The sequence below is a fragment of the Amaranthus tricolor genome, chromosome 5, assembly GCF_026212465.1.
Source record: "Amaranthus tricolor cultivar Red isolate AtriRed21 chromosome 5, ASM2621246v1, whole genome shotgun sequence".
Classification (NCBI taxonomy): domain Eukaryota; kingdom Viridiplantae; phylum Streptophyta; class Magnoliopsida; order Caryophyllales; family Amaranthaceae; genus Amaranthus; species Amaranthus tricolor.
The window spans coordinates 16,219,912-16,238,204 of record NC_080051.1 but is presented as its reverse complement, the minus strand read 5'-3'; the positions used below and the strand labels follow the sequence as shown (position 1 = coordinate 16,238,204).

General features: G+C 32.5%; 2 protein-coding genes across 3 annotated transcripts; one reads left to right on the top strand and one right to left on the bottom strand.

The window, feature by feature from the left end:
- The first annotated feature begins 1,326 nt into the window (after positions 1–1,326).
- Positions 1,327–2,674, top strand: LOC130813487 (L-type lectin-domain containing receptor kinase IV.1). Its single transcript, XM_057679322.1, is given in 5 exon segments — positions 1,327–1,330; positions 1,372–1,746; positions 1,749–2,135; positions 2,138–2,236; positions 2,487–2,674. Coding segments are annotated over 5 exon segments (1,053 nt in total).
- Positions 2,675–12,884: 10,210 nt separating this feature from the next.
- Positions 12,885–16,116, bottom strand: LOC130814087 (uncharacterized). Of its 2 annotated transcripts, XM_057680090.1 has the most exons (4): positions 15,833–15,892; positions 14,317–15,754; positions 14,096–14,239; positions 12,885–14,010 (listed from the first exon to the last, which is right to left on the bottom strand). In XM_057680090.1, the coding sequence occupies exons 2-4, from the start codon at positions 15,649–15,651 to the stop codon at positions 13,069–13,071; spliced, it is 2,421 nt and encodes an 806-aa protein (XP_057536073.1). In that variant the 5' UTR covers positions 15,652–15,754; positions 15,833–15,892; the 3' UTR covers positions 12,885–13,068. The 2 variants fall into 2 exon arrangements, with proteins under 2 accessions (XP_057536073.1, XP_057536071.1); XM_057680088.1 differs by having other exon boundaries at positions 14,317–16,116.
- Between the last annotated feature and the right edge of the window lie 2,177 nt (positions 16,117–18,293).

Sequence of the window (18,293 nt, the reverse complement as noted above, 5' to 3'; positions counted from 1 at the left end):
TATAAAGTTAGCTCCAAGTTGTAATTACTTTTAATTAACTCAATGTACAATATTATTTATTTAGACCTTCACATAGTATAAAGAACTTTTAAATTTTTTTCCATCTAGGTTAGTCCATGGCAGATTAGCATCGAACTTCCATGGCTGAAAATAATGAAGAATTTAAGAAAGCGGAATTTAGGGTTAATGAATATTGTTTTGTATTACCCTTTAATTACCATTACAACTCCATTATATACACAAATTAGGAGTTAACTAAGAAAATAATATAACTAGAAAATATATAATTGCCCTAATACATTTGCCTAAAAAAGATAACAAAATCTGAATATCCTCAGAATAATATATTTCCACACTCCCCCTCAAATTAGGTTATAGGGTTTCCGATGCCTAACTTGGATAACGTAGTCTCGAAGGCTTCAGCTGAAACTCCTTTTGTAAGAATGTCAGCTAGCTGATCTTCTGAACTCACGTGTGGAATGCTGATGATTTCCTTCTCCAATTTTTCCTTTTTGAAGTGTCTGTCAACCTCCACATGTTTCATTCGATCATGTTGGACTGGATTTTCTAAGATATAAATAGCTGCTTTATTGTCACAGAATAACTTGCATGCTTCTGTTGGTGGAAAGTCGAGTTCGTATAATAGTTTTCTTAGTCATAGGATCTCTGTTATTCCTTTTGCTACCCCTCTGAACTCTGCTTCTGCACTTGATAATGCGACTACTTTCTGTTTCTTACTCCTCCAAGTAACAAAGTTACCCCCTACAAGGGTGAAGTATCCAGATGTAGATTTCCTACTGTCTCAATCGCTGTCAGCTGGTTCTTCTCCAGGTGTTTTCTGGAGTTTATGATTAGCAACGATTGGTGTTTCTGCTGGTTTACAGTCAAGCATACCTACCTCTGCTAACAGATCTAAGACATATTTCTTTTGATTGATGAAGATTCCCTTCTTGGACCGGAAAACTTCTATACCAATGAAGTACTTCAAGTTCCCCAAATCCTTCATCTCAAACTCCATGAATAATTTCCTTTTGAGCTCTTTTATCTCCCTCTCATTATTCCCAGTTATTACCATATCATCCACATAAATGATTAGACATGTGATCTGACCATCCCCTTTCTTTAGGAACAACGTATGGTCAGAATGGCTTTGTTTATACCCAAATTTCTTCATTGTTGTGGTAAACCTACCGAACCAAGCTCTTGGAGACTGTTTCAAGCCATATAACGCCTTTTTAAGTCTACATCCTTCTTCTGGAGCAAATTCACCTGAAAATCCCGGTGGAGCATGCATATACACCTCTTCTTCGATCTCGCCATGTAGGAATGCGTTCTTTACATCGAACTGGTAGAGAGGCCAATCTTTATTAGCAACAAAGGAGTATGCATCATATAGATTCTCATACAAGGATCTTTATGTAGCAACAAAGGGTTTTAGAGAATCAGAGTTTCTTGGAGTTGGCGGTTTTGGTAAGGTGTACAAGGGTGTATTACCTTCCACAAACACCCAAATTGCCGTGAAACGAATCTTGCATGATTCGAAAAAAGGGATGAAAGAATTTGTCGCGGAGATTTCTAGCATGAGTAGGTTAAGGCATAGGAACTTAGTACAACTATTAGGCTATTGTAGAAGAAAAGGAGAGTCGATTTTAGTATATGACTATATACCTAATGGAAGCCTTGACAAGTTCCTCTTCAACAAGGAAGAAACATCCAATCTAAATTGGTTTTCGAGATTTAAAATCATTAAGGTGTGGCATCTTCTCTTCTATATCTTCATGAAGAATGGGAACAAGTAGTACTTCACCGCGATGTGAAGGCAAGTAATGTGTTATTAGATGCTAATATGAATGTGCGGCTAGGTGATTTCGGCCTTGCTAGACTTTATGATCATAATAATGATCCTCGGACTACTCATGTGGTGGGAACCATTGGATACATTGCACCAGAGGTTAGCATAACACGTAAGCCTTCAACGAGCACTGATGTGTACGCTTTTGGAATGTTCTTACTCGAAGTGTGTTGCGGGAGAAGGCCACTAAGTAATGAGGATGCAGAGGATTTTTTCTTGAGTGATTGGGTTTATCATTGTTGGAAGAGCGGAGACATTCTTAAGACAGTTGATCCAAGAATGGAACAGATTTTCGGGAAATGGAAATCGAGCTCGTGTTGAGATTAGGCCTTATGTGTCTACATCCACGGGCTGAAGCAAGGCCTACAATGAGACAAGTGAACCTGGCCCTGATACCATGATTTCTGGTTTAAACGAATTCTGGTTTAACACCAAGTTTTGGGGTTTATTGTTTCTGTGTTATTATTTCATCTGAAATGGTCACAACATATATACATGAGTTCTAAAGTAACTGTAAAAAAAACTGCTCCTAAACTGCTCCTAATTAATTGCCACATTGCCACACTAACTGCTATACTAGTAAACCGCCATACGTATACAGTAACTGAAATACATAGTCTAACACAAGTGATATAATTTCTGAATGTAAGTGTAACTCTGCCTGATTTACCTTCCGAATATGATATTGTAAGCCATAGTTTAATGAATGAAGGGTGGAGAGCTTGGAGATCGTTGCCATTGAGTGATTTTCCTTCTTCATCAGGAACCGGCTCCATGGGTGTAATGTCTAGCACTAATTCAGTCCTACAATATGGTCGTTGAAAAGTATTCCTAGTTGTTGTGTAGAAGTACCAGGTTTGAGTATGATATTCTTGTAAAATAGTTTTATTAGTGTAATAAAGTGTAAAAACATGAATATGTGCTAACTATTACCTAAACTATGTAAGACATTATAATAATTGTAGTCTATCAAATTGAACAACTAATGCATTGGTATACCAAATTTCCATGTATAACCCTTAAATTTGTAAAATAAAATGTTAACTATAACATCATACATTCAATTAATTTTATTGTATTTTAGCAAAAGACAATTTAATCGTAAGCATGTATTTGTCTTTTTTTCATTGGATAGTATTAATGGAATTTGACTTATTAGCATTTTTGACTTACCATATTTACACGTTTGCATATTTGGAAAAATTTATACATTAATGGATGTAATAAATCAGAATTATTCCAATTACATTGTTATATATAAATGTACAATTTAGAAAATTATACTGAAAAATAGATAAAATAACAAAAATACACTGGTAGAAAATTATACTGCAAAATAAATTACTTTCATTCCAATAATATTGCAATTTATTAAATACTAGAAGTACACAATTGCCCTTCTTTCGAGCAATAGTTGTTAAAAATTTAAATGACATAAATTCATTTAATTAATCATTAAATTCAATCATTTACACTGTTAGACTACCATAATTACAATTTTGAATTTTAGGAAAATTGTCAAAAATATTAAACTATGATAATTATGGAAATAAATAAATTAATGCAAAAAACTTAACCAACTTCAATGAGTGTGTAGGCAATCAAACTATCTTAGCTACCAAATATAATGCAACAAAAATCAATCAATTAAAATTTTTGTCTGATATTTTGTAATTTAATCATTTCTTTATAAAAATAAAAATGTATAAATACTTTCATGTCATAAATTACAATATAAATAGCCTCATATGGCCATTCCAATTGTTTGCTCATACTATTTCTCATCTCTAAACCTTTAGTGTTGTTTATTAATATTTTATAGAATAAGCATGAGTTTAAATTGTATTCAAAAAATTCATAGCAGGGGAACATGGAATATTAATGATTATTAATAAAAGTCAAGGACAAATAGTATCACATGTTGGTATGTTCCTACCTTAGCCTTTTATAGTTATGGACAATTTTACGTCGTTATTTCTAGAGTGACTAGCAGGAAAGGACTAAAAATTCTCATATGCGACAAGGATGGTGAAATATACCATCGTACTGAGTATGTAGTATAAATAGATATATTTAGAAACCTATAAACTCTTGATTAACAACGTATTTTGAGTTTTTTTATATTTAATTCTTTTTCAATTACAATATACATATGTAAATACTTAATTACCCACCTTCATTTAATATTTATATCAGTCTAAAATTTCATTAAAATATTAACGCATTTAAAAATTTGTGCATTACACGGGTTTCTGTACTAGTATATGGTGTTTGTGCGGACTTTGCCCGAAGCGGACAATCATAGAGTCTAATTCCCCATCATTGTTTCTGGGTGTTGCTAAACTTCGCCACCCTTTTCATTTTTTCGCCACCCCCCTCCAAATGAAATTATGAATTTGCCCCTGATTTTTTGAAAATTACAATTTTGCCACTCATTTCAAATTTTTTATTTATAATAATAATAATAATAATAATAATAATAATAAAAACAACAATTATAAAATTAAATAATAATAATTATTATTCAAAAAAAAAAAAAAAAAGTTGAGTCGCCCAAAATTGGGCGACTGGACCATGGTTCAGTCGCCCAGATCTGGGCGACTGAACCATGGTCCAGTCGCCCAATTTTGGGCGACTCAAATTTTTTTTTTTTTTTCTTTTTGGAAAATAATAATAATAATATAAATACTAATAATAATAATTTATAGATTAATGTGGTCTATTAGTTTAGTTGGTTAGAGCGTTGTACTATTAACGTGAAGGTCACAGGTTCGAGACCTGCACAAGCCATTATTTAATAATTATTAATTTTTTATCATATTTATAATAAAAAATTAATAATTATTATAAATAATGGCTTGTGCAGGTCTCGAACCTGTGACCTTCACGTTATTAGTACAACGCTCTAACCAACTGAGCTAATAGACCACATTAATTTATAAATTATTATTATTATTATTATTATTATTATTATTTTCCAAAAAGAAAAAAAAAAAAAAAAATTGAGTCGCCCAAAATTGGGCGACTGGACCATGGTTCAGTCGCCCAATTTTGGGCGACTCAACTTTTTTTTTTTTTTTTGAATAATAATAATAATAATAATAATTATTATTATTATTATTATTATTATTATTATTATTATTAATAAGAAATTTGTAAGGAGTGGCATTTTTGTAATTTTTTAAACTACAGGGACAAATACCTAATTTTAGAAGGAGGTGGCGAAAAAATGAAAAGGGGTGGCGAACTTTAAGGATTGGGTTGTTTTTTTATAAAAGAATTCTCATTTTGGGTAAAAGGGAAACATATTAGATATTACCTTCCATATCGTTTCACGTTCCCAGGCGTACATTAGGGAGAATCTTCCAACCATCTGCGCTCCAAATTTTCAATGAAATTAGTTCCTTGCCTTTCCTTTTTAGTTTCATCAATATTGGATTTTGGCCCATAACCAACCTTTTACATGCCCAGAAATTTTTTCAATACAAAATTTTAAATTAGCAGTTTTCTCATATATTTTTAAAATTTTTTTCTCAAAATTATGGTTTGAATTAAACTGTCATCTCAGATAGCGGTTTGTTAAAAGAAATATACAAAACTATCACTTGAGATAACGGTGTGATCTAAAGAATAAATTAAAAAAAATATTCTATGTACTGTTCTACATGGACGGTATCATGGGAAATAAATTTCCCATTAGCGTAGAGTGGAAAATAAGTTCCCAAAAAACATTATTGAGGGAAAAGATTCACAATCATACTATTTATTGAAAAGATTGTAAAATGATAAATATCATTCTTATAGTAGCCATGCCAAATGGAACGTTTTGATTGGATCTGTATCCTATGTGCCAGAATTTTATCTTACCTTGCGACTTTTTTCAAATCTATTTTTTCTCGCTAAATTAAGCAATTATACATCTTAAATTAAACAATAATGTTGATTGAGATTTTAACATATTAATGATTTATATATTTTTGTTATTGGTCCTTGATGATAATTCATGAGATACTCATTTCAATATAATATTTTGATTTTATCACTCTGTATTAATTAATTTTTGTATATAAATATGGATTGATGTCAGTTATAAATACATTATACAGTTATACACATATCATTACAACATATATTATGTATTTTGATTGTCAATAATTTGTTGTAAATGGGACTTAAAAATAGATAATTTTTGAAAATTTTAAAACGTATCAATTTTTTAAACTTCCTAACTAATTTAAACATGAGTATTATATTCGTCATATTTAAATAAATAATTTTTATCAAACAATGAATAATATTTAAGAAATCAACAATTAGTAAAAAAAATTTATCAATTTTAAAAATTTGTTGCTTAATCATCATCATCATCATCATCATCGTGTATTCCGCCTATCGAAAACTATGATCAGGGTCTGAGGAGAGAAGGACGACGATAACTCATACCCATAAAGGAGAGCGCGGCAAAAGAGTCTCCGACTCGAGAAAGAATAAGAGAACTTTCTCCAACGGATAGGACCGAGTGAGGCTTAAGCTAACTCCGCAAGTCTACATCTTATCACACACGTGTGACCCTTAAACATAAAATAAAGATAATTAAAATGCATATAAATAAAATAAAATAAAGTAAAAATAACAATTAAAAAACTAAAAATGAAAACTCTAAATTAAAGAATTGGAAAATAACATTTGGCGACTTCTTAGAGTTTTCCTAATAAATTAAAGTTAAAATAGGTAAGTATTTTTAGTAAGGCCATAATTAATTGCGTGAAAATTTATTTTCCTCAATAAATTTTAAACTAAATAAGGTAAATATTAAAATATTTCATTACATTAATTCTTTATATCAATATAAAAATCTTTAAGAAATTAACTATTTAAAAAAAATATTTTATACATAAGTAAAAAAATATTTTTCAAAAATATATTTATTTGATTATTAAATGCTGATTGAATTAGTTCAAAATTTAAACCAAATAAATTAGTTTAAATCAAATCAAAATAAGCACAATTCATTCATAAATAATTAGTTTATTTTATTTAATTGAATGTTAGAAGACAATCAAAAATATGTGCTAAAAAACCGTGTATTGCACGAGTTTCTACACTTGTATTATACTAATGCAGACCAATAACGTTTGTTCCGTGGCTATTTTATTTAATAGGCATCCCCGGATATTCAACCTCTATAATTTCAAGCAATTGCCCGTAAAAATCGTCTTTGTTAGCACTGTTGTCAGTAGCTTTGGCGCACACTCCACAATTGTCTACAGATTTATTGGTTGCATGAAGTACTGTGTGGAATCTATAGTCGTTAGTATAACATACATTGTAACTCCGAGCATGTTTCAGTGGTCCTTCAGCCATCTGCTTCAAAATAAGATTGCTCTTTAGGTTATCAAACAATCCTTGTCTGGCCGGTGAAATAAATGAAAACAATATTATAAATTTTAATAACGTAAATATGTTCTACATAAAAGATGTTAAAAGATGAAAAACATACTGATGTTCTTAACGCATATGTAAAATTCTCTTACACAAACGTTTCAATCCTCTTACTTGACCAATTCGGTTCATGTCTTTAAACTGAACTTTTAAACTCAGACACAAATAAATCCATCTCTGGACAGTTCTTTAGCACGAATCTTTGGGCAATCGCGTAATTATTTTCATCCAAAATATATATATATATGCTTTTCCTTTTCCATGAAATTTGATCGGGTGACTAAATATTGACAACACATCAGATCTAACATAGTTGTAACTTTCATCATCATTCCTAAGAAGGTCTCTGACCTTGTATCGGACATGTGACTCAAAGTAGTGGGAAACAAGATGCGATGCTTCCTCGGTTAAATAAACATTGCATATTAAGGCTTAAACGTGAGCTTTATTTTTCATATTAAGTTTCAAATGTGTGAGGTACCTATATAAAAAATTAGATCAACTTTGTAATAAATCAATAAGCTATATGAATATTAATTACATATAATATACCTCTCAAACAGATACATCCATTTGTATTGGATTGGTCCTAAAATCCTTGCCTCATATGCCAAATGGATAGGAAGGTGTTTCATGCTATCAAAGAATGTGGGCGAAAATACAGTCTCTAGTTTGCAGATGGTAACTGGAATATCTTCTTCCATCTTTCTCAAATCCTCCAAACATAGCTTTGTGGTTGTCAAATTTCTAAAATATAAGCTCAACTCGAAAAAAGATCTTCCCAAACCTTTAACAGCAGCAATTCTCTGAATGCAATTGGAATTAATCATTGCATGAAAACATGACATTCGTGACTTTTCATGCTGAACAATTGATGCCTGGCCATATCAATATTCCTTGCCATATTGGACACATAACCATCAGGAAATCTTATGCTTTTCAACCAATGAAGCAAAGCACCAATTTGTTGGCCATTTAATGTATAGGAAGCTTTCGGAATAGACGTACCTATAAATATTCAAAATAACATGTTAAATGAATTATTATTATTAGGTGGTATCAAAATTATAAAGATTTAATAGTGCATGCACCTATAGGATGCAATTTTGAACGTATGCCAAGTTCAAGTAGATCGTGTCTTCCCTTGATGTGATCCTTTGTCTTGTTTGGCACACACATCAACGTGTTGAATATGTCATCAAATACATTATTCTCTATGTGCATGACGTCCAGATTATGTCGAATCATGTTAGTTTTCCTATATGGAAAATCCTAGAGGATGCTCCTCTCCTTATTATGTTTTGGTGCGTCTTTTTCATTGACACTCAAAATCCAAATTGGTCAAATTCACCAAGCAATTTATGTCCAGTCCGAATAATAGATGGATCTCTTTTCTCAACAACACGAGATCTGAAATTTGTTCTATTTCTTCTATAAGGGTGACTTCTATCTAAAAACCTTTTATGATAGTTAAACCAACACATCTTCTTCCTATGTGTGAGGTAAAAGGCTTGTGAATCATCCATACAATTAGGGCAAGCATATCGCCCCGTTGTACTCTACCCAGACAACATCGAATAAGTTGGAAAGTCATTGATTGTCCACATTAAAACTGCTCACAGTTAGAAGATATAAGTCAATGTTGTGCTTTGGATTACTCGGCCCGAGGACAATCACCGTCAAGAACATATATGGCTTCTTCATGCACATCCTCGGTGGAAGATTGTATGGGATGACAATCACAGGCCACAATGAATATTATTGTCCCGAACTTCCAAAGGGGGTAAAACCATCAGATTACATACCAAGCCGCACATTTTGAGTCTCCAATGCAAAATCTGGATGTATGTTGTTGAATGTCAACCACGCTTCAGCATTAGGCGAATGTATCATCTCTCCATCTTTAGTGTAGTGCTCTGCGTGCCACCTCATATAACTAGTTGTTGCCTCTAAAGCATACAATCTTTATAATATGGGGCCAAGAGGAAAACAATGAAATTGTTTGCGTGAAACCTTATCACTATCATCGTTTCTTCTCCACCTAGAAGTTTCACAAATACGATAGTAATTTGCATTCGAATTGTTCCCCCAATATATCATACATCTGTTACGACTACAATCTATCTTCTGAACGAGTAACTCACGATGGTCTGTCTTCAAATTTGTAAGTCGACCAATAGTAGACATCTTGGTGTGATTTTTACAACCTTCAAATAAAGCATTGTTTACAGAATTCAAAATTTCAAAGAACTGTCGACAATGAGGGTTTGGATATTCGTCGACGTGTATTGATGGTTCATTATTTGCCGTTACAACATTAAAGTATAGGGAAGAAACTGATGATAAGTGTCTGGAAATATACTAGCAACTACATCATACACAATCTGTGAGTAAGGATTTAGATTGTTTGACGATTGCTCTCTTACTACCTCTACAACATCAGAATTTGTTCCTACCTCAGTGTTTGATGATACTCCCACTTGGATGTTCTCTTATTTCATTTGGTTCCTTATAACAACAGTTTTTATGCTTTTTACAAGGACATCTAATTTCAGAACTCATGCTATTTCTACAAGCAAAATCTAAAAACTCTTTTAACCCTCTCATAAATCTTAAACTAAACTTTCCATTTTTTCTTCTGTTGTACATTCAACTTTTTATTGCCCAACATTCATTTTTAACACCTATATATAGTATAATAATATAACTATTCAATTGATTATTCAAGTAAATTAATGACAATAAAAATATATATAAAATAATTCATGAAAATAAACACGAATGAATTATGTACTAGAATGAACCTACTAACCTTTGTCAACCCGCTTTGCTTTTGTTTTTGAAATATAACAATGAAAAGATACGTCTCGTATATTTAAACAAAATATGGAGACGATAAGGTGACTAAAATTCCATCGCCATTTTCAAATTCAAATTTCAAAAAAAGTGGACAAAGTTGGCGACGAGGAGGCTACGACGCTGACCCGTCGCCATGAAAAAAAAAATGACCCCAGGAGCGACGAGCTGGCTACCACAACCAGCCGTCGCCATATGCTGATTCATCAAATTTGACTGTTGAAATTTTTTGGTGACGATCTGGTGATGAACTCCAGCCATCGCCCCACTTGGCGACTAGCTCTTCTCGTCGCCCAGCCATCACTCATCACCATAAATTTATAGGCGATGGCTATTGTGTCGCCAATTCGTCGCTTATGATGATGAGTATGTGGCCGTCGTCGTTTCGCCATCGCTATTTTAACACTTATTTTTAGTGCTGGTATATGCCTCGTGATTTCATATGTAGATTGCAGCATGCTATGTAACACCAATCTACTGAATCATGCCCTCTTATGTTCCATTGGTTCAGATGGTAGTAAAGTCCATCAGTTAGATTTTTTTCACCTCAAAATGTGCAAGCTAAGGTTAGATCTACCGCAAGAAAATACTTTAAGCGCAATGCTATTGTAGTGGATTTATCTAAAATTACTTCATTAATTAGTGTCTACATATGGTTGATAAATGTAACCCAACAATTCCGAAATTATTCATTTACACTTTTCCCGTAAGTACATTCAAGATTATCTAATGTTTTCCATGTCTCATTTTAAAAAACTACCTAACATAAACCCAAATTTGCAAATAACTACCTTAACTAAAAAATTTTGCAAAAAACTACCTTACATAATACATTATTTTGCAAAAGAGTACCTTGTAACGGAATTAGGCCTTTGACCGCTTATTTTGACGTTGACCAGCACGTGCCAGTCACGTGTCACCTTCATTAACCTAAATCTCCTTCTTTTCACTTCCCAGCATTCAATCCTGCTTCATCTTCCATTCATTCCTCTTTTCTCCCATTTGCGATAAACCCTAATTCTCTCAAAGATCATCGTTTTCTTCCAATTAATCAGTTATGTCTGCTTCTTCTTCAAGCGAAAACTCTTCCATTGAAAATTGTGCGTGTGGAGTTCCCTTTGCAAGGAGGGTTTCATGGACCAAGGAAAATCCTGGAAGAAGGTTTAATACTTGCGTTTTTTATAATCCTGATACAAAATCGAGGGGTTGCAAAAAGTTTAAATGGGTTGATGAACCTGAAATGGTTGTTTGGCAAAGAAAACTCACTAACAAGCTTGTGGAGGAAAAGCGTCAATTGGCAACCGAAATCAAGATCTTGACATCAAGGATATGTTGCTTGGAACACGAAAATGAACAAGCTCTTTCAGAAATTAAAATGTTGAAGAAGAAATGGTTGAATCAGAGGGAGCTTGGAAATCATATCAAAAGCTTTTTTTTAGGGTTTTTTTTTTGTTTTCTGTTGGTATTTCTTGTATTAATCAAGGGTGCTAACTGATGTTTAGCACCTAGTTAAGCATTATTGTAAGATTGATTTGGATATTGTAACATGATGATTCTGATTGAATGAATGATCTTTTTATTTTTTCCATTTAATTTTCTTTGCAGGTATTGTTCTGTGCTTCCTTTGTTTGATGTGGTGCTGTGTATGTTTGTTGTGGTGCTGTGGTGTTGTGTATGAATGAATGAATGAATGATGTACTGAGTTGTTGAACATTGCTGTGGTGCTGTGTGTGAATTGATTTGCCAAAATTTGCTGTGTGTTTGCTGGTGAACTGATGAACTGATGTGGTTGATGATCTGTTGAACATTGAATACTAAACATGGCTCTCTTCAATTATTGAACATTGTTGGTGATCAGTTCAACATCAACATCAACATTGTTGCATACTAAAATGATCAGTTCTGTTGGTGATGTGTTTGATGATCAGTTCAAAATCATCCTCAAACACAATTCAAACACATTTGCACCACAAGATCAGTTCATTGCTGTTTCAAACACCTTGTTGCACAACATCAACATCAACATTGTTGCATACTAAAATGATCAGTTCTGTTGGTGATGTGTTTGATGATCAGTTCAAAATCATCCTCAAACACAATTCAAACACATTTGCACCACAAGATCAGTTCATTGCTGTTTCAAACACCTTGTTGCACAACATCAACATCAACACCTTGTTTCAAACACATTTTCTGATTATGGCCAATATTGATTCAATTTGTTGATGCACACACATTCTTGATTCAAACACACATTGCTAATGATAAACTTAAATTACTGAACTGATCATTTCAACTTCTATTCAATATTCAATTTTAGTTGAATTACTGATTACTTCAATACATGCTGCACAAACAATCAGTTCAACTTCAAACACACAGTTGCTGCAACAGAAATCAACTTAAATCCACATGATCAGTTCAATTACTATTCAATTACTATTCAATCAACTTAAACAATCAGTTCAATTACACATTGCTGCACATATTTTCTGCATACTCATCTTCTGCATACTGATTCAAAGCACAAAAAGTACTGATTCAAAGCACACTTTGATACTCAGCTTCACTGATACTCTGTATACTCATCTTCAAAATGTGAACTGATTCAAAGCACACTTTGATACTCAGCTTCACTGATACTCTGTATACTCATCTTCAAAATGTGAACTGATTCAAAGCACTTCAGGGTACAGGGTACAACAACATTACTGATTCACACATATATGCCTACTGATTCAAGATAGTGCAAATAATTCAATTACTGATTGCAAGGAACATTACATTAAGTTCAACTGGGTACAGCAATATTAGAGCAACAGTACATTCTGAGTATACATACTTCATTTGCTAAAAAACATTTAATTAAGCTCAACATTACAGGGTACATCCCAGACATAATTCAACATAGTACAAGTCTATATTTGACTATTTTGATCCATTATACATGAAGTAGATGCAGCGTTTTGCGTTTGTTGTTGACCACTGGAGCTAGGCACATCATTGGTTGTAGATTGTTGAGTAGAAGAAGATCCCATTTTAGGCCTTCCACCTTTTGACTTGGTCTTTGTTGGTGGTGGTGGTTTAGGTTGATTTTTGCAGCCCTTTTTGTAGTGACCAACTTCACCGCAATTACCACATCTCCTTTGCTTGAATTCTGTAATAGCCTTCTTTCGTCCTTTACCTTCACCAACTTCCTTCTTTCTTTTCCTCTTGTTAGGCCTTCCAGGCATCTTTCTATATGGTGGAGGAAGTGGTTTGGCTAAAGTGGTTGTTGGCCACATTTTGTGTCCTGGCATACCATAAAACTTTGGACTATACGTTTTTCGATACGTTTCTACGAGATACGCCTCGTGGACAAAGTCTTTGGCATCTAATTTTCTAAGCACAATACAAGCAACGGCATGTTTGCAAGGAATCCCTATAACGTCCCAACTTCCACAATGGCAAGTTCTATTGGCCAAGTTTACAACGTAACAGTCTTCAATATCATCCACCTCAAACTCATAAACATCCACTGGGATTACCCTTAAACCATATATTTCTTTTGCATTTTTTTCAATAATTTTAGTGATAGCTGGCATCAACTCACCTTGAAAGTTACTCAACCCTTCCCTTTTGGCTGCGCTTCGTTGCATTACATATCTCCTAATCCACTCCATTAGGGAAATTATAGGCTTCGCCCTTGCTTCTACTAACACATTGTTGAATGCCTCACAAATATTGTTCAATAACATCCCAGACTTACTCCTACTACAAAAAGCATGCCTAGACCAATGTTTTGCAGGAATAGCAGCTAGATATGCATATGCGTCAATAGAAATATTCTTTATTACATTCATTTCTCTATCAAAATGATTCTGTAACGAAAATTGCTACTAATTAGTTTGACATTAAATTCATTTATGTATCTAAAAGATTCTATAAACATAAATGATTCCATACCTTGTTGTAGGCTCTGGCTGCACTCCAAAAGTGTTGTTTGAACAACTCTCCAGGGAACTTGATCTTGAAGTTCGCCCATATATGCCTACAGCAGAACCTAATTTCGCATTCAGGAACCACTGAGTTCAAAGCTTCGACCAAACCCTGCATTTTACACAAGTTTTTTTAGGGTAAATTCATTAGTTACATTTGAAACAAGAAATGTATTAACAAGAAATTACCTTTTGCCTATCGCTCATGAAGGTGAAAGCTTCACCTTCTGCTTCAACCCAACTACTCGATGCAGTTACCGACCTAAGGTCTTCCACCAGAAGATTTAGAAACCATATCCATGTTTCTACATTTTCAGTTTCAACCACAGCCCATGCAATGGGAAAGATATTATTGTTCCCATCTTTACCAACAGCAGTGAACAAAACCCCAGGGAATTTTCCCTTCAGATGTGCCCCATCAACACCTATAATAGGCCTACAGCCAGCTACAAACCCCTCCTTACACGCTGTCAAGCATATATACATCCTTTGGAACAAAGGTGGGGGTGTGTCTATTCCAATGCATTTAACGATTGCTGTGCTTCCTGGATTAAACGTCCTTATTGCTTCCGCATAATCCCAAACCCTGCTATACTCTTCACTAGCATCACCATATAGCATTTTCATTGCAATTCTTTTAGCCATGTAACACTTAGAATACTTCACTTCACAACCTAACTCTCTATTAACCCGTTTCTTAAATGCCTTTAATTCCCAGGTTGGATTGTCCCTCCAATCATCTATGTATTTCTCAGCTAAATACAAAGCAGTGACTTTCTTATTTTGGTGTTGGTGACCACATGTGTGGTTTGGAAAATAACTCCTTATTTGAACTGTCTCCTCATCTTTCAATTTCACGGCATGAACCTTAAAATAACACTTCTTCTCCTTCCCACAAACACAGTTCACAATTCTACCTTTCAATTTCATGCAATCACATCTGTTGTAGCAATACACACTGATCCTATTTGTACCATTATGCAGGTAATAATAATTGTAACCACATTCAATAGCATGGTACCTTAGTGCTTTTCTAAACACATATGTCGAAGGAAACTTAAGCCCTAAAGACAAATTAATCTTACCCTTGAAATCAATCTCAGGGTTGAATGTAGGATAGCTGCATATACCTTCCTCATCATCAATCAAGGCACTCAAATCATAATCATCAGACTGCGGTTCATCATCATTAAAGTACATGTCTGTGTTGTTTTGCTCATCAACCTCCTTATCTAATATCAACCTAACTTCCTCATCGTCTATAAACACATCATCAAGACCATAAACTACATTTTCCGCAAACAAATCAGAATCATTCTCATATTCATCTTCATTAACACATGTATAATCATCATCACTACTACTATCCTCATCCTCATCAGCATTACCATCTACATTTGCTAAAAACAGCTCAGAACTTTCAATCAAGACATCATCTACCCTTACATTACCCACCTCAGTTGACAACTCACACTGCTTCTTTTTCGAATCAATGGCTTTTTTACGGATTGTCAATTTCTTCATCTTAGCTAATTTTTACGGATTGATATAGCTAATTTTAAGAACCCTAATATAGTATTCAGATACAACAACAAAGAAGCAAATCTAGCTGCAGGAGGAAGCAAATCTAAAAACGAAAAAATTTAAAATTATAACTAAGATGCAACAAAGAAGTACAAAACCATAATTAATTAGTAGTACATACCGGATTTGCTTAGAAATTCCAATGAACTTGATCTTACGAGCTGGATGGGAGCGAATTGGTGAATTGGTGAAAGCTTCAGGAATTTCGAGCTGGAAGAATGGCTGCGAATTTGGGAGAAAGGAGATTTAGGTTAATGAAGGTGACACGTGACTGGCACGTGCTGGTCAACGTCAAAATAAGCGGTCAAAGGCCTAATTCCGTTACAAGGTACTCTTTTGCAAAATAATGTATTATGTAAGGTAGTTTTTTGCAAAATTTTTTAGTTAAGGTAGTTATTTGCAAAGTTGGGTTTATGTTAGGTAGTTTTTTAACATTTTGCCTTTTAATTATGCTACTTACTATCACCCTTTATCATACATTGATGTTCTAATATTTTTTATTCGCATTATTTTTAATAAAAATGTAAAACTGCATTACGCATGCGGTCTCACAACTAGTGATAGAAAAAGGCTACAATATTTTCAATGAGGGTATAACACGTATTTTAAGTCGTTTCTTCATTTGTATATTTTATGATTATTGTTTAAATTTTTTAATTTCTTTTAAAATTGTAACTGGTCATTTAATTGATTAATTTATACTTCCTCCATTTTGAAATACTCGCTACATAATGGTTTTTGCCACTATTCATTGTTCAAGCTTATTTATATATTGCGCCTAATGTATAAGAAAAAATATAGTCAAGTGGGATCTTGTTTAAATCATCTAATCGAATACTTTCACTATATTAACTTTTATAATTTTTTAATGTGTATAGTTTAATATATAAATAATTAAAATAAGACATTGGATTGCATAAGAAGTAAAAATATAGCAAGTATAGTGGAACGAAGGGAGTATGTAATTGATTAATATAAGGTTTGAATTGACACTTTAGCATGGAAATTAAAGACTTTAAAATATTTGATCTATTTAAGGTCATAAACTTGTAAGTAGAAGTTAATCATTTTAATGTCAAAATTAATCACTTTTATGTCAAAATTGAAACTTTTTATTTTAATTGATCTATTTAAGGTTTACTTTAAGTTGAAATTAATCACTTTAATATTAGTGTTGATACCTTTAAAGTCATAATTAATTTTTTATTTTTGAATTTGGGATCACATTTTTTAATTTTTGGCTTTTAATCCATTTTTTTATTTTTAGCTGTTAGGCGAACCCAATTATATACTATAGGCAGTCTTACCAAAAATTTTTTTACGTTCAAAATTTATAGCTTCTTAAAGTCCAGATATAAACAAATATAAATCTTCCAAAACTTATTAATAAGTCTGAGTTTAAATCTGGTGAGAATAAATCCAGATCCGGACATGAGTTATAACCATCCAACCATGAATATGTCTCCGTCAATTGATGCTTTATAAGCGTTCAACCCATTGCAAATCTGGGTACTACTTTTTCTAATACACTTATCAGAACCCTATTTTTGTTGCTCAAAAGCCTTGTTATTATAAGGGAACGAAAATTGCTCTGTGTATTTGATTTACAAATTTATAAATTTAAATTTACCCTTTTTTTAACTAAAAATAGTTAAAAATCATAGTAAAAGTATAATCTAAGATTAACTGTTATTCTTTTGAATAGTACTTCAATACAATTATTATTTTGAGTAGCACTTCAATAAAATTTACCATACAAAGATTTTATTTTAATAAATAAACATTTATAATAATAATAATAATAATAATAATAATAATAATAATAATAATAATAATAATAAATAAAAAAATTAAGTATAATAATAAAAATAATAAATAAATAAATAAATTTGTAATAATAATAATAATAATAATAATAATAATAATAATAATAAAATATTAATGTGTTTAAAAGACTGAAAATTAAAGATGAGTAAACCTTTTTTTCCGGACATATAAAGACCAAGATATACAATACAAAAGCCCTAAACAGGGGTTTTTGTAATTAGAAGAGGTAAACTTGAAATGAGGAAATGAAGAAACCCATTTAAATAGCCGTCGGAAGTAATTTGTACCGTTGAATAATTCATCTCCGATCTACTATAACATAATTTTCTCTGGGCTTTTGTGTGTTACGGGATTTTCTCATTTAGTTATAGACTTTTTCTTTATTTTTTTTTTACTGAAATTGGGTATAAATTGAACGTGAGAAGTGGGGTTTTATTTTTCTCATCCGACCATTAAACCCTAAAATTTTTTCTATTGCCCACCTTTTTATTATAATTTTAATTAATTATGAATAAAAACTTAATTGGTGTTTTTGAATTTAGATTCTTGATCACTTATAGTAATTTGTTTTTAGGAATTTGAGTGTTTAGGGAATTTGGGTAGTTTAATTAAAGCTACATTTGGGCTGTTTAATTAAAGGTTTGATAAGATATAGAAGTATTACGGTATTTGAAAGCTTAGAATTTTGATATATTATATTAGGGTTTTTGGATTTGGTGTAATTTGAGGGTGTGCTGTTAATTCTTGAGTGTGAT

What these genes read in the sequence shown, in the direction of transcription:
- LOC130814087 (XM_057680088.1), bottom strand. Translation starts at nt 15,651, where the DNA reads ATGAAGAAATTGACAATCCGTAAAAAAGCCATTGATTCGAAAAAGAAG. An exon ending in TCATGAGCGATAGGCAAAAG is followed by an intron (nt 14,240 to 14,316) that starts GTAATTTCTTGT and finishes TGTAAAATGCAG; the next exon opens with GGTTTGGTCGAAGCTTTGAA. An exon ending in CAGCCAGAGCCTACAACAAG is followed by an intron (nt 14,011 to 14,095) that starts GTATGGAATCAT and finishes TTTTCGTTACAG; the next exon opens with AATCATTTTGATAGAGAAAT.